At 41.6% G+C, this 17,769-nt stretch overlaps 1 protein-coding gene across 7 annotated transcripts in view; it reads right to left on the bottom strand.

Annotated features, from left to right (window-relative positions):
• LOC125770622 (DNA N6-methyl adenine demethylase) overlaps positions 1 to 17,769 on the bottom strand; it is a 161,339-nt gene that overhangs the window by 32,860 nt on the left and 110,710 nt on the right. For 3 of the 7 annotated variants that reach the window (XM_049440461.1, XM_049440462.1, XM_049440464.1), the window contains one exon: positions 3,564 to 3,581. The exons of 3 other annotated variants lie outside the window; for them this stretch is intronic. In XM_049440461.1, the coding sequence (XP_049296418.1) occupies positions 3,564 to 3,581 (18 nt within the window). Of the gene's footprint in view, positions 1 to 3,563; positions 3,582 to 6,290; positions 6,958 to 17,769 lie in introns of those variants that run through there. One more of the 7 variants, XM_049440466.1, reaches the window with a different exon arrangement.

The raw sequence follows: 17,769 nt of genomic DNA, 5'->3' as shown, positions 1-17,769 counted from the left end.
TATATGCTCTCAATTTATTTCGGCACACACCACAACCACCGTTTGGGGAAAGATGTGGGCGCATCCAGGAATGCATCCTAACCGCCAGCAAATACACAAGGACTCCCTTCACAGATGTCGCCACAAAAACACACCTCATTCAAATACACCAATTGACCGTGATGGAAACCCTTCCGACAAGTGGAAAGGGATTTGGTGTCTCGTCGTGCCGTATCAATTGATGATTGGTCCCTACGAGCGGTGATTGCTCGTCCAGCTGGCCGTCCAATAGCTGCAGGAAAATTGCAGTCGGAAAAGTGATATACCCAAAATGGAACATGCTACGAGCTGATGCTGTAGTGCCGTAGTCACCCACCCTATATCACTTGTCCGGGATAGGTTTTGTGATCCAGATCAAACCATTTCTCTGTCCACACACATGCACACAAAAAAAGGGGTTTCGTCGATTAATTGAACCTTCGGTGATCTTGTGGCCAACGGTGGCAAATAAGTGGATGAGGTTCCAGTTTTCGGGCAGTACATCCCGTAGTTTTCATATACGTTCTGTCCCATCGAAACATGGCATTTCGAAGCGTGTAGCAACACAGCATGACAAGCGTCAGAATAGAAAATCATTGGAAAATTGTCATCTCATACCAAGCGAGGTTTGAGGATTTTGTTTCTATACGACGACCAGCTTTTTTCTGTTTTCTTTTGTTTCGTCTACAAGGGAAGAGTCCCAGCCCCCGCTCGTTTTCCCTTACTCGTTACTCACAACAAATGTTGACCAAAATGGCGATGAGTAATCGTTTTCCGCACCTATCAATAAAACTGAGAACGAATGCACCGGAACCCCGTCATCAAATGCAACTCGTGAGGTGATAGTGTCTGGCGGGCGGTTTTTTTTTTATTTCTTTCGCTTCTCTTGTTGTGTAGCCCTTTGTCTGTCTTCGCTTATTGTGACGATGAGTGTTGTGCAACGTGTATATCATCGTCATCATGCGGCGACGCAATTACGTTTCTATTTCTGGTCCAAGTGCAGGTGCAGCAGTGAAGGCTTGTGTGGAGCTGAACAAAAAAAAGCTTGGTGGATAGTTTCCAACCATTTTTCCACGTTGGTGAACTGATCGGGGAAATCCGATTTAACACCCACAATTAGCTTCTGCGAAAGAATCGATATTGATTTTTTATTTACTATCTATTTGCAATTATTTCTTCAGTTTCATTTCATAAATCAATAAATAAAAACATGCAACTTCTTTGTGTTGGAACTAGTAATAATTTTTTAACTTGTTTGCAATTCATTAAATTCTCCATGAAAAGATTTCATCCTTAAAAAGATACCTAAAGAGACGTCGAACGAACGCACTGCGCCATCTCGATGGAGACCGTGTACATGTTAATTGAAACGTCATTTCTGTCGATTCAAATAAAGCGGACCCGACGGTAAGGTTCCAAACAGTACAAACTAATTAAATTCTAGCACAACTTCTACCTCCCGCCGAAGCGGGAATCGCACCACAAATCCCTGTTTTTTGGCAGCATCAAACAATAGAAGCTTTTGACTGCGTTTTTCGGAAGAAGGATCCGAGGACCTGAGTATGTCATAAAATTAAATCCTTCACATCGTTTCGAGCCCGAGGAAGCCCTGGCTAAGGTTGGGCGATCGTACAGATTGGAGTATGCTTTCCGATGCACATGAGGCTGGTGCGAATTCGTCCAGCGAGATAAATCAAATTGGATTTGATGTTTTTTTCTCCAGTTGCGAGTTACGAGTGGAAGTAGGGGTGTGTGCGAGAAAAACCTCCTCCTAAGCGACACTTCCATCGAGAAACTAACTAATGAAAATATTTCTCTTTCCATCGAAAAAGGGAGATTTTTCGGAGGGGGAAAACCCCAAAACCGAGAGCTTATTGAGGGATATTAAAATTAGCCTCCAGGAGCTCCTGTTCAGCTTAACCGACAGAGTTTACGCGCCGGTGGAGACATAACACAATCAAAGCTCAGTCGTCCCCTCGTTAGAGCTCAGGTATTGAGGCAAAATTAGAAAACAACAAAAGATGATTCACACACACACACCCGGAGCTAGTTAAACCTCAACAAACACTGCACCGTTTGTCTGGTCTGGTGGGATGAAGGTGTATTTGTATTCAATATTATATTTAGCCGGCAGCCTCATCCGAGAGAGTCAGAGTACGCACCTCTCCCCCGAAAAGATGCAACCGTGCCAGATAAAATGCATACGCACAGAAAAGCCATTATTGCATGGCTAGCCCCATGGACTCCCAGCTAAAGCTTACCCTGGATACGGACTGGGCCCCTACGGGAAAAGGAACCAGAATTCATCTGTAGAAAGCTTCGGCACCATGGTTCATCACCGTCACGTGATCGTGGTGGAGGAAAACAGGGAGGAATTTCAATTAACGCTCGGTACCGGGCCTTTAGACGACCATACACAGAGATGAGGTGTGAGGTTGTCTGCCGAATGGAGTGCGCTTGCTTTTGTGACAGTGTCGTGTCCGACAACATCCGGTAAGATGCGAAAATTGTGCATCCGTTCTTCAGCCCAACAGTCGTGCATTTCGTGTGCTGAACATAATTTAAAAGCACAAAATCCCTGCGATGCGTTGGGCTGCATTGGGCTTCATCTGTACGATGGAGTACGATCATCCCACCTAGCTACTTCTAGCTATTGGGAGAGACTAGTTTTCGGGTGCGATCCTTCCATTCGTGTGTGACAAGTGATCGCATTTCCCAGACCTGTGTCTATTTCGCAGTTGGAAAGGGGAATAGCTCGGGCCAATCGTATCTCGCACGAGTTTTGCGTACTTTCATTTGCCCACTCCTAAGGATGCAATTCCCTGCTCGTCTCGGAACGCCGTTGTCTGTACACTTTCAAATAACCCCCAACCCCATCCAAACACGTGCCGGTGGGGTTGGTGAGGATTTTAGATTATAATTTTCCTTTTGAACTGAAAATTTATGCTGCCGTACTGAGGACCGACACCATCGTCAGCAGCTCGGTACCCATTGAATTTATTGCCATTGCCGGGATGATTTGGGGCCCGGGAACGAGCAATGCGCGAGAGATCGTGATTTAAATTATTTATCGAAACACACACTGCACGGACACTGGCTGGCTGGCTGGTTGGCTGTTGCGCAGTGCATTAGAACAGTGCATCATCCCGCTGGGGCCCTGCACTGCTAAATATTCGATTGCGATATTAGCTTTCTCGTTCGCATACGATGGTTGAAATGAGCTAATAAATTACGCCCGTATGCTTTCCGCTGATGATGATGATGATGAGAAGCTGCGATGTGAAAAAGCAACCAAAAAGGCATATGCTTAAATTTGTTTCGACTGTGGGTTTGAGTAATGTTTTAACGAAATATTCGTACAAGAAAATTGGCTCCATTTCTGAGAGACCTCTTTTTTTCGTTCGGGGAAAATGTCAAAATCACTGGGCCGGATTTCCAAGAAGCTCGTTCGTTTGATGTTCTGTTTACTTACAGTTTGTGTACCGTGTGTCTTAAACATGCGTACTAATTACAAAATGAAGAAAGAAAAGTCATCGCCCACTAACCGATTTCTTGTCGCTTACCTGGAAATAAATGAGAGAAAAAAAACGGAAAACATTAATACAGAGATCAAAATTTTAACAAAAAAAAATATATGCACATTAAACCAAGAAGAGTGCTTATTATGAATTGCTTTCCCCCAAGTAAAACACCCGCATCGTTCATTTTTACGCTCGCACAGAAATTAATGAATGAAACCCCGTAATCCGATTGCGGGAAAACCTCCAGTACTCCATTAGAGTAGAGCAACGACCCTGCTACAAACAACAAAACAAAAAAAGAAAGAAAAATCGTGAAAAACACAACAAAATAAAGACGCACTTGTACTCACAGCACAAGTTGGGCGTTTGGGTGTTAACGAAATTCTTCTGGCGCCAACTTTCTTTCCCAACAGGGCGCGCCGCCACCGCGTAGAAAAACTGGAGGCTGATTGCAAGGAATGCGAAGCTCATATACACACTTCAAGAAACCAGAGCAGAACCAGACCGGCACAAGTAACAATTCGCAAAAGGAGGCCAAACTTTCTAGACAACCTTTTTCCCCCAACGCACCACCAACCACATTTCCAACCGAAGGAGAGGAGGGTTTTTGGTTTATCCTTACCGCTACTGTATAAGCTTTTGAAGTGTGTTTTGATTTTTCACGCCTTCGTAAAACGACGCACCGGAAAACACATCCGCCCGGGATCGGTTTTAGAAGTTCTGTTTTTTTCCTTGGGCTTCCTTTTTCTTCTGTTGTCTTGTGTTGTTTATCTTGTCCTTTCGTGTTTAATTGACTAAACAGTAGGTGGACAAGTGGGAGGGCAAATGAAAATGGGATAATGCCTTAAAGAATTAACCACTTTAAGAAGTGTGTTGTTTGTTACGAGGGAAACATAGTTCTTGGTGAGAAAATTGCTAATTAATACCTTTTTTGCAAAATGCAGCATCGTTTCGTTTCCTGTCTTCTATACTTTACTTTTTAGATCCTTCTCGTTATTCTAAATAAATTGCTTATTTAAATCTTCTTTTCACCTCAAGTAAGAAATGGTCAACTAATGAAGCTTAAAGTCGAACAGAGAAACCTTTAACAAAAAAAAAAGTGAGTGTTTTTAATACAATCCTCCGGTTTTATAACCCACTCTAAACACACACGTCAACCACGTCGTCCAACCACTAATGCCAGCAAACGGTAGCAAACCGGTGCGTAATTAAACAATTAAGAAGAAGCTACTAAAGAAACGATCGAAAAAGTCGATTTTATTGCAGTCAATGCCGAGTTGCCGGTAACAATCATCATACGTAGAAATAACAATAAAATGACCATCATTAGAGTGACCAACGTCCAGTGAGTGTCCAGAAGTTGCTAAACCATCGTGTTGGTGGGAGCACCACGATTCGAAATCCGGAAAACACATAAAAATAGGAAAAGATAAAGACAAAAAGAGCTCTCTTCCCACTTTCTCTTCCACTTGATAATCAAAGTTTTCGGGACAAGTTTTCTCAAGTCAGCAATTTAAGATTAGAAGCGAAGTGATTTCCGAGAAAACACCCCGTAAAAGAAGTCCCCCTAACACTGGACAGGTAATGGGTGTTGGGAGGGAGAGAGAGAAAAAATAGCACAACAAAACTGTTTGCGCCCGAGAGTATTAAGTGAAAGAAAAACAAATGAAAATTATAAAAGACACACACGCACATACACACACTACGGAATGTGGCAAGTGGCACTTTAATGGATCCACTCCGCATGTTTCTTGTGGCAATAAAATTTAATTGTGAAAATAAAATCCCTTCACTGGGAAGTCAACTTTAGTTCGATGGTATGAACAAAAACAAAAAACAAAGAAATTATTATTTACATAATGGTTCTTTCATTAAATAGAAGCATTATTTCAATTGTACCCATTTTTTAAATACTTTTGTTTTAGGTTTCGCAAAAAAAACCTTCTAATCATTTACACGTACACTATCATCGAGAACATTCCTCCGAATTGCTCCAAACACTCCTTGGCACACAGATACCCATTCTGCGTGAAGAATCCATCAAAATGAATCTTCCACCACCAGAGCAGGAAGAGCAATGGACCATTATAAAAGACGTTTTCTTATGGTGGGTCATTTTCTCTGTCGTCGTTTCGTTCTTGTCGTTCCTTTATTGCTACCCCTATATCCTCCTCCATCCCCTCACTGGAACGCCCTTTATGCAGCCCACAGGTAACCGGCGCGGAATGAAGTAAAAAAAAAAGAATGGATGGAGTAAAATATACTAATAAATTTGGTAATAAATTTTCCTCCAGCACTCATATTTAACTTTTCCGCTCGGTTCCGCTCACATTCGCTCTCCCCCTTTTTTGCCGACATGTCCCAAGCGCTATTCAACACTTTCCTTTTCATGTGTATGCCGTCTGCCTTGAAGCAGCATAAATCATTTTGATTAAAGCATATAAATCATAATCCATCCCCCTCTCTTCCGACTACGTTTTTTTGCAGCTTCTTTCCCTGTTCTTATCATTATTGCAGCCACACAAAAGAAAAAAAGGTTTACCGCTCCTTACTTTTCGAGCACTGAAGAACGAATGAAAAGTGATAGAAACTAACTTCTGAGAAAGCATAATGCATGAAGCCGGAAAATTGTCATTGAAAATTTGGAATGGAAAATGTCGGGCGACAGCACTAGCGGCAAAACTTATAATTCGAAATTCGTTGATGACTTTATGCGAGGAACGTGCGCACACAAACATCAATCACAAGTACCTTTTGCCCACATACGAGGACCTTTATAAGCCGACGCATACACACACACACGCACACCGAACAACGAACCTCACTATCGGAATTTCAAAATATCAATAAATTCTCACATTTTTCTTCGCTTCCTTTTGAGGCGGCACTAGGGGGCCGCGGCAGCATCGATTGCCCCACCTTCCGTTTCTTCCCCTTTCCGTTTTCGATTAATGGTTCTTCTCTAACTTCGAAACAACAACGAAATAACTCTTCATCGAGACACAATCTTCCTATTCTTCTTCGCTCTTCTTGCACTTTTCTTTATCCTTTAATTTTTCAAAACTCCTCTTCTTTTCTTTTAACAAAACTCTTTACACACATTTATTTATTGCTTCTTGTTCGCCGTTCGGTTATTTACAAAATTGCTGATCTTCTTATCAACTCTTCTTTTCTTCCCATTTCGTTTCGTAACTTTTCTCTTTGCGCTTTTTAGCAAACACTGGACAATTTATTCCACACAGCCAGACATTTATTATCATCACGAAATCGCGGTTGCATCTTCGCTTTTCCTTTACACATTTTCTTTTATCGTGTGTTTGTGTGTCCTGAACGTTTCTTTCTTCTTTTTTTGATTTTTTTTACTTTTCCTTCTCCTTTTTCGTTTATTTCATTGAGCATCGCATACACTAGATGCATGCTGTTGAAGGATGTTTTAAGAGAGCGAGAGAGAGGGAAGGGAAGGGAAATTATGTGTGCGCACACACATATAAGCAATTTTCCGCCACCACAAAAAAAACCGCAAAAATCGATCGCAATTGTTAAACACGTTTTATGCGGTTTCTTCTACGTTTCGTTATTTTTAGTATTGATTTGACCTTTTTTTTAACAAATTTTCATGTTTTCTCTATTCTTTTTTGTGTGTTATTTTTAATATTGCAGTTTATTTTTGGTGTTTTACTTGAGTTCTCCTATTTTCCCGCCATTTTTTTACATGTTTTATAATTCTCTACCGCAATATTCTCATGTTTCCTTTAGTTACATGGTTTGAAGTTTTCTTTATTGTTTTCGCTCACTTTATGTCACCCCTGTCCGTCCGTGCTTCATTTGTTCTCCGTAATTCTGCTTCTGCTTTTTGTGTTGTTTTATTTTTATCTTCCACTTTCATGCATCTTCTACCATTCGTCTGGCAGCCTGCCAACATCCAAACGGTCACAATTCCTGTTCCCAAACTTTGCCACTGGCCGTCGTCAAGAGTTATTATCATTTTTATGTTTTATTTAACATAATTAAATTTTTCGCTATCTCGATTCTTGCGACCGTCGGCAAGGACAGAAATCGGGGAAGATCTAAATTAATGGCGTAGCCAAAATAAAGCCAGCACACAAAACAAGACAACGAACGAATGTCGTCGACAGCAAAGCGGAACGGAAGGTAACGTGCGCGCGCGTCCTCGGGAAGGTGTACAAATTCCGCGCTCGAAAGCGAAACCGAACTCGAGTCTCTTTTTGGTTGCTTTCCGAAAATTTAATTTAATGATTTTCTTCTCTCTTTGCCATTCTGTCAGTACGTTTGTTTTCAATTTGTGTCTTCTTGATCTTGCAGGTTGGATGAATTCTTGCTTCTTGATGATGAAACTTTACACTGGTGCATCGAATAATGTAGCCCAGTTTGAGCGATGGAGCAAAACATGATGAAGAGATTTTGTCTTGCGCAAATGATTAAGAACACTCGCTTAATCATTCTTTGCGCTCCACATCAAAAAGAAGGAGACACGCTAATGTTTGTTTATTTGTGCAATGAATAATTTTACACTTGTTGCACCCATTGCAATCTTTCTAATGACATTCAATTGCATCCTGATTATTGTCCGGTTAAGGACGTTCGCTAATTGAGTTGCTTCTGGAATAAAGGAAGGACATTGACACTGTTTTCTAACTTTAACTTTAACATTATAAAAAAAACCCAAAATGTTTCCCTAAGTTTTCGTAGCATGAATTCAAAGACGAGAAAATTGAAAAATGAATCATTTAAAGTGAGCATTTTCTTGCATTGGAAGGGAGTCATGGTCAATTGACGTCAGCTGCTTCCACCATCATTTGTACCCATGTTGGGCACATTTTACCGCAATTACCGCTTGTAAAAACAAGTACCGCTAGGAGGGAGAGAAAGAAGAAAGTAGATGGAATCATCCCTAATTGAACGCAAGCGAAATTTGTGAATAATGGGGAAAAGTTGTCATTTCTTTAAATTGCGTTACGCCACCGCGTGTTAGTCACCCATCTGTGAACCATTTGCCCGACGCATACTTTTCAAACTCTTAACTAGGGGATGATTGAAAAAAAAAACATGTTTCTTACTGAACTGCAATCCAAAATTGCTTACACGAGTGCACCAAAAAAACGACGAGTGTTTTCACTTGGAAGCGTTAAACAAAAATTACGATATATTTTCACTCGTACGAAAGAACACTTCTCTTCTTACATGAGGGGCCAGTGTGCATGCTCGATTCGTTGCACCTGAACAAATATTAAAACCTGCACCCATCAATCCATCTCATTGCACAGGAATCGCTTCAACAACATATCAACAGTGTGCGCGAGGGTTTAGTTGTTATGATTATAATTATTTTAAGCTATGTATTCGTGCTGCCGCAGAAATAACACCCAGACGGCAGCTGCACAATTCTGCAGGCAGAAATGCAAAAAAAAACAAAACCCCAACCAACTCTGGTAACGTTACGGGACCTCAATAGCATTTCATTGCTGTACCGACAACTAACAAAGCTGAGGTGAAGGCAAGAAGTAAGCCAACCGAGGCGGAGGGTCATAACGGTGGGGATATGTTTTGGTTAGAAAGATTAAAATAGAACACGGGGTGCACACGCAGATTGTGTCGCTTGGCCTGGCGCGACTCGTGAAAAGTGTTTGACACGACGGCGTACAAGACATTCAAAACATTCGCTACCGGGAAGGTAAGATAGTAGTAGCATACGAGAAATAACATCCTTCTTTAATTGCATTCGTTTCGCTGAAGGATGCCGAAGGATTTGATGAGAAATAAAATGCAAAATATAAAAAATATATATTTATGCATTCTAATTTCTTTAAATAACGCTTCAAGACAGACTCCGCAACGTACCCAATTAAGCTATGCTGTCACCTGTCACCGCTTAGTAGATTGATCTTAATTCATGCAGTTTGACAGCCGGTTTGACAACCTGTCAAAAACTGCTCGAATCGTTCGCCTAGCGCAAAGGAGAAATGACACCACACCACCTTCTATTACCGAAGAGAGGCCGGCCTTCCACATCCTTTGTTTTGCTCATGTGGAACAATTTTGCCTCTACTGATTGGTCCCATTTATGGATTCCGCGCTACTACACAGTGAGAATGCCATTCCCGGCGGCTCATTATTGTTCAATAATGAACCTAATAAGAAGTAAGTTGAAGGCAAAATAAAAAGGCCACGGCAATGAGAAATGATTGTCGCTGATGATGATAATAATGATGAAGATGATTACAATACTGATGCTGATGATGATGACCGAAAAGGTGCTGGTAAGCAAGAAAAATAGCATAATCCTTTACAGAGGATGGAAAAGATGAACCAAAAAATAACATCATAAAGAAACAAGAGAGAGAGAGAGCGAGAGATAGAGATAGTGAAAATGGAAAGAAGAAACGCAAGTAAAAAATGCAGACGAAACAACACAAAAATGAATAAAACCCTAACGAATGACTTTCCCTGTTCCGTGAAAGCAAAGGAACGCAATGTTGCACGTGCACGGCCGCGGCAACGAAGGGCAACGACGCGGTTACGACGATGATAAATGAGCAGATCTTCCCTGTCTAAGCGAATGCCATCCCCCCAGTGAGTGAAATACGAAAAAAGCACAAGAGTAAAAAAAAGCTTCAAAATTCACACATTATTAAAATAACTCCGCCGAACGGTGCGGGGTTGGGTTCGTCGACAGCTGACGTGACGTTAGCGGCAAGAGGGAAGTAAAATGGCTAGGTATGCTAAATCAGGATTTATGAATTTTTAAAACAACAACCCAAAAAAAAAAAAGAACCAACTGCCCGCTATTGCATCGTTTTGCTCGTTCATTCAAACATCGGGAAAGAGAGGCAAATTAAATTAAATTCCACATCCGCGAACAAGCGCGACGAAATCGCGATATGATTGGAATTCATATGCCACACATCCACATCCACACGAGGAGAAGGAATGAAAACTAAAATCCGCTTTCCTTGATTAGTTGAGCCGATTGAAAGTGGCCGTTTGTGAAAAAAATGAATATGAATCACAAAAGTGTGTCTGCATTTAAATATTTATGACACGTTCGAGTTCGAGATGGACCACAGCATGCTTTTTCGTCTGAATGGACTAGTGTCATCTTGGGTAGAGTTATTTGTGACAGGAAAGGATCGTCACCGCCGACGACCTACTCGTGGCTAGCTTCATTAAGTTAGTTCTAATATTTTTATCACTTTTAACCAGCGCGCTATGAGAAACAAACAGATCGTTACGTGGAACTTTCCCGAGGTCAGAGGTCTTCGACGACTTCATCACACTAGCAGCAGTATTCGCTTCTTCTACGACAGGTAATAAAACCTAAGTCTCAGGACTTACGCTGGACATCACTAAATCACGCTGCTCGTCGAAGGGAAATATGTGTCCGGTGTTGCTTATGCTTCCCCGTTTCAAATAGTCGTTACCGGACCAAAGCCGATGCCGCTAATTAAGCCATCAAGAGACTACCCCTACTGAGCATCGAAGTTTTATGCAACCGTCAGTTCAAAGGTGATGGCGTTGTCTTGCGTGTGGTACGGTGCTGATCTTCAAAACCACCGTGCAACACAGCACTATGACGAATGTTGCTTCCGTACGCGGCCGAAGATGCACATTCGTGCCGTACCTTCTGATTCGCACGTTATAAAAAAACCGCGCCAAAAATCCATTTCCCATCGCGGGTGGTTTTTGTTGTAGCTCTGCTTCGATGAAAACTCTACTCGATTAGTGGAATTCTGAAACGAATGAGCGCGTGTTCGCAGTTTCGCAAGAGACAACATCCGTTCGAAAAGAAAAAAGACAGAGATGAAAACGAAGCAACCAAAAAAAAGCGCAACCACTTCCAGCTCATGGCACAGGAATGTGGGAGCGGCGTTCGGGAAGCGAATATCCAGTTAAAAAAAGTAAAAAAAGCACGCCGCAGCAAACGCATAAAAAAGACGTAAGAGAAAAATAACTAACAAAATAACAACGTCTTTGCGCAAAGCAACGGAAAGAAACGATAATAAAACACGAACACGAAGAACGCAAGAACGAACTAAACACAGAAGAGAAATAGCATCCCCCGCGACCAAAACCCGCGAGACAAACCCCATAAGAAGAAAGATGAAAACGCGAACTAAGAAAAGGAATAGGTAAATTACAAAAAAAAGACACAGACACACACGCACACGAAAACTAAAGGAAGCAAACGTTGGGGGTTTCGAGCAAAACGTGAAAAAAAGGAGCAAAACGCGTCTTAAGCGAACGTTGGCAAGTAAGAATCCGAACAGAACTCTTGAACCAAACAGCTCGAAAACCAGTTTTGCTTGTTACCCCACCGCTCTCGCGCGCTGGATTTCCCAACGTGCCCTTGCGCGCTGCTAATGTCAGCTTCACAGCATCACAACACACACCACGCCAAGAAATCCTTCTTCTCCGTTTTTTTTTTGTTAGCTTTATCTTGTCCGTCGCGTGTTGTTGTTTCCTTCTTCATTGTGCTGTCTTCCCATTTTTCCGTGCCTTATTTAACTCCTTCGATTCTAGCTGCTTCGTTTATGTTCAGTTTCCTTCTTTCTTAACCCGTTCCTGTGTTTCTTCCTTTTCGTCTTTGCTGGTTTCTTTGCTCATTCTTCTAGTTTATTGTTTGCTGCTGCATTTGCTATCCTTTTTTCCGAGATGCTTTATTGCGTTCGTTATCTTCTTATTGTTTAAATTCTGTGTTTTTTTCCTTCTCTTGATTCTCTTTCTTTGCTTCACTTTTGCTTTGGGAATTCTCCGTGTTGTGCGCCTGTATTTATATTCCTTCTTCTGCTCTTTATTCCCGCTTGTTTCTTTTTTGTTTTTGTCATTTTGTCTACGTTGCACGATGCACCCCCGACCGTTTCGTTTCGTCGCTCGCGAGCCATTGCATTACCCAGAGTGCATTATTTCCCAGCCACCCGCGGACTGTCGGGGCAAACCGTCCTCCCCAAGCAGACGACGCCGTTCGATCGGGGTGTGTTTTTTTTTTGGTTGACCACCCGCACATTTTCCTTTTAGCCAGAGCTACGAAACCTCTCTCGCCTTCCGCCGGTCCGCGGTCCGTGTGGTTCTCCACTCTTTTCCACCATCCCAAAGACAATGTCCTCCATTTTAATCCCGTCGGATTCTGTTGGCGGCATAAAACCCTGCAGTTGTTCTCGCTCGTTCTCTCACGGATGTCTTATGGAAGTTTAAGTCTCCTTAAAAAAAACACACCGAGACCGGGTATGTTTGGTAGTGTGTGCATGACTATAAGTCATATTGGGGGTTCCAACTACACCCGGCTTCGTACTGTAGTCTTGAAAAAGTGGTTGTTACTTAGATTCTTTTGTTCCTTTACTTGCTCTCCTTGTGGAGTGCATTTGCAGATCGCTCTCGGATGCATTTTGAAATGCATTTGCAAACAGTTGTCTCCGAGATATATGCAACTCCTCAAGAGAAGGAAATTGAGAGATATTTCATTTTTAACCACCAATGCAACAAGATGCAATGAAAACTATTTTAAAATGAAACCCAAATAATATTCAAACCTTCGGCAACGGCAACATGCGGCTGTGCTGATCCATTTCTTGCTGTGTTCTAAGTTGTTATTGTTTTTGCACGAGAGAATTGATGATGATTGCAGCAGTGAAAATATACATTCGCCCTTCTGCTCAATCAAACACATCACAATTTGAAAGGGTAAATATTTATCTGAACGCGTCTGCTCATGATGCGTTGCAAGTTTTATTTGTTTGCGCCCCACAGTCCACCATTGTGATCGACCATATGGTTTTAAGATATTTTGGTTTCAATATTTTTTTTTCGCTTTGCATTATTATTTGTAAAAACAACAATAAGAATTAAGGTTTAGCGTGTAAATATTTTTTTAAACTTTTTTTCAATTATCAGGTTCTTCTTATGATACTTAAACGAGATTTTTATCCTTATTCAGAACAACTTACATGGTGTTTATTTTTCCAAATACTTTCCAAAAAATACAATTATGTATAACAATGCATTTTACTGCTGCCACAAAAACCCCCCAATAATTAATAAAAGCAAAATGTGTTTCCAGAAAAGAAAATACTTTCGTCACCGAAAGCATGTTAAAGCGATAGCTGAAACATCGTTCTAAGGGGAAACCTCTCATAAAAAAAGGTTTTATTTCCAAGCCATAAAATCGCAACCAGACAGAGGATCAGCGTTGGTTGGGTTGTGTTTTAAAATTTGCACCAATTAATATTTTTTAGCAGTGAAACGCTTATTAAAATTCCCCACCAATAATAAAGCCAACGAAAATGGATGTTTTTTCTTTATCCTAAAGCGAAGCTTGTAGCTCATCAACTACCGACGGGGACTTCTTAAAGCGGATGCTGCTCATTTCGGACACGTGTGTGTGTGTGTGTTTCCTTCTTCATCTGGGTCTGGTAAAACTCACTACATAAGTATAATGTCCACAAAACATGAGCTACATAAAACATCCATTAAACTTACAATGGTCAAATTTATGGCCATTCAAAACACATTCAAATGTGTCCCTTTCTACTCGTTTTCAGGGGAAAAACTCCGACCAACTTAACCATTAGTTTGACGCTCTCTTTGTCCCAACGCATTGTCTCTCGTTCGATGCGTTTCTCAAACACTGTAATTTTCTCCTCTTCTAGCTTCTTCCTATGTTGTTCCATATCAGCTTCCGGTCTTTTTGACAGTTTGCCCGTTTGCTTGTCTCAACACCACCGTTCGTCGTTCTAGATCGTTCGCGATCATACGCAGCCACACAAACAAACACACCCACCCAATTCTACTTCCACGTCCAACACCATTTATGTTATTTTTATGCTCGGCCTCTTCTGCAACCATATTTCGTTGGAATTAATTAAGCGCGTGAAGCTCCGTTCGTGTTGGCAAACCGTTATCGTGGGACCCCTCCATCGTCGTCGTCATCATCATCATCGTCGTCGTCCAAATCGGCATCATTATGTATCGTTGGACGACACTGTCTCCTGCGGCAATCGAACAGACGTGTCCGTGTTCTTCACTTTTGCTTTTGTAGGCCACTTTTTTGCCCATTACGATATTAATGAGATAGGAGATTTCGTTACACTAATAGTAAGGTAATTACGGCGCAAATCATTATCAAGAAATAAATATCAATCTTAACGCAAAACACACAAGGTCTTGCAAACAGTAACGAACAAAAAAAAAGCGCAATAAACAACATCAGGATTGTAAATTTGCTGTACAAAATGCTTGAAGAAAACGTAACTCCAATCCAAAAAAAAAACCTTGGAATTGGGCCAATGTAGACCTCTTTCGCAAAAATTAAATTCACCAGAGGTAAACCCTTTTTCTGTGGCTTTTCCGTGTCCTTGAACCCTTTACGAACGTTCGTTGGTTTTTGGCCGTTTCGGCACGATCATAATCGATTGGTTATAGGAAACAGGACACACCAATAAAGAAAAAAACAACAACAAAACGAACAAAATCCACTAATTAGTACAGTTGTGAATGTTGTGAGTCACTCTCGGCTAAACGTTCTCGTCGACATTATCCAATTCGACATTAAGAAAAGAAGCAAAAAAAAACCCGGCATTACTTTCAATTTCGCGACCCGGAAATCGTGCTCCGGATACGAAAACGAGCGGGTCCCGTGTGCGAAGGTTGGGAGAAACCTTCGCACACAGTCACAGACACACAAACACACACCGGCCAACGAGTTCTTCAAGGCCAAGAAGTATACTTCGGCGCAACCGGTAACCCCTATTTTCCGCGTTCGTTCTCGATCCCGCACCATCATCATCATCATCATTCACCTTTTGGACAGAATTTTGTACTTAACAACAAAAGTAGAAACCATTAAGAGAATGTCAGAATAGGATGAAGGAAAAAAAATAAACAACAGAAAATCACACGATCGCGATTTAGTGCGGAACGTGGTTTAAGATTTTGCACACACTCTCGCTCTCTCTCTCTTTCTTTCTTGCTGGATCTATTCGATAGTGAGAAGATGCTTCATTCGTTCTCACTTACCGAGTGAGAAACGTAATAGGGGTGGAACAACAAATCTTTCGCAAATGGGGGTGCATAAGTTTAGATAAAGAATTTTATTTTATTTCTTATTAAATAACACAACACAAAGCATAAGATCGAGCATACGAATGAAGTGAGATGAGATTAAGTGAGATGAATCGCTGATACCGAAATATCATTCCCCATCGTACCAGTGTGGACACACGATGGTGCACTGTCACGAGTGGGTAGCCCCTGCTGTGGTGGTAAAACACACCGTTTGAGTGATTGAAGTTGATTGTTTTTGTTTGTTTCGCGTTTTTTTTTTGCGCGCGCGCGCTTTGTTGTTATTTTTACTCACTCCATCCGGGCGTGAGACGTACGGGGAGGGACGCAACGCGGATTTTGTGTGTGCGTGATGAGGGTGAAGGGCGTCAAGTTCTGCATCTCCCAAATACCACCCCCTTCCCTCACGAGGGGGAAACACGGCCGATCGCACAAACTGACCGGCCGGTGAAGGTCATTTCGATACAACAACCCTTCGTGTTCTTCAACATCCACAGACCACAGGCGCGCGAAACGGGCCGAGATGTTGTGACTGTGAGAGCCCAGTGAGACCATTGGTGACCCGTGATGCTGGGGATTAAACTTTTAAGAATCTTCCGACCAACACACACACACACGCTGCGCCCGGTGATGATGGTGATGATCGGTGATCTTGCTGTACGTGTGTAAGTTTCGAATGATCGGCATGCGCAACAAAAACCGCATCACACAACTATCGTCGGTGTGTAAAATTTTTGCAGAAAACCCACAGAGAAACCCGCATGCGCACATTCACTCGGTTGGAAGAAGCGTGCGCGCGCATACGTCACACGCAGCAAGCGAGTTTTATTATTTGTTCTGGTTCTCTCCTTCCCTTCGATGGTTTATTGGACGCGCGCGAGGTTGACTTTGTTTTCATTACATTACGGAACGGGGGTTGCAATAAACAAAACCGCACACCAACACACAACCCACTAGCGATCGACCGTGCGCACACACACACGCAAGCAGAGACTGTGCTGGTTGTGTTGCGAATTATTTTATTGTTTCATCATCAGCCCCGGCTTGGAGCCTGGACCACACATCAAGGGATAGTAAAGGGCATCCTTCCTCTTCGATGCTTCTGTTCATCCATTTTATGAGAGGAAAATCACAAATTTTCAACTTCCTTTTTCGAACCATTCCCCATCCGTAAAGATATATTTACTCCAAAAGAAAATCCACAAACGATAAGCAAGCACAAATCATGGAGCCGGTGAAGAATTCTGGAACCAGAATTTAGCACATGTTACATCTGCTGATATGCTTCTTCCGTTCCAGGGCGAAAGAATTTTAAATCATTCATCTTCATCCCATTGTGAACAAAGCCAAACAAAAAAAGGAACGAAAAACAAACGAAAAGGAATGGCACTTCTCGTCTCTGCCACACACGCATACCCCCGCGTCCCCAGCAGTAACGATTTTCTTATCATTACGGAAACAAACGCTGAAATGAGCAAAGAGTAAACACGCATATCTGATAAATGAGGTGAAGGTTACTCTGCTCTTTCGTACCACCGAAAATAGGACGGAAACAATAAAGTTTCCCTACTTTAAATATCAAGCTTCAAATAACAGTGTGCAAACGAATGTTTTTGGAATGTTTTTTTTACGATTTAGCTAAAATCGCTCACAGTAGAATATCTGTAATGTGTCCCACCGGAAGAAATGAAGGTAAAAAGGAACGTCATGATAGAATAGTTTTAATGTTATTTATTAAAATAACAAAAGTCACGTGATTTGATCAATAAACCAAGTCATAATAAGATTGAAAATGAATCCAATTTGAAATGAAAGTTAACAGCTGCTTCAAACAAAGTGTTAAGCCCCCTTGCGACCGTGTGTTAAGCACAGTTTCTTAGAGCAAAAATAAAACACTTCATCTCCTGCATTATTATTTACACAACTGATTCAATATAAGTACACCACACAACTGCCAGCCGTACAGCTGAGTAATTATTTTTCCTTTTTACCAGACAATTTTCGTCTTTTGACAGATTGTTCCCGAGAGTGTGCAGCAAAGGTTTCCCCTTTTGGCGCAGAGTATACAGAGGACAGACAGGGAGAACAAAACAATGTTGCAATTTTATTTAGATTCATCATTATGATTTTGACCATCTCGCTGCAATTATATTGCACA

The sequence above is a fragment of the Anopheles funestus genome, chromosome 3RL, assembly GCF_943734845.2.
Source record: "Anopheles funestus chromosome 3RL, idAnoFuneDA-416_04, whole genome shotgun sequence".
Taxonomy (NCBI): Eukaryota; Metazoa; Arthropoda; class Insecta; order Diptera; family Culicidae; genus Anopheles; species Anopheles funestus.
This window is presented reverse-complemented; position numbering and strand designations above follow the sequence as displayed.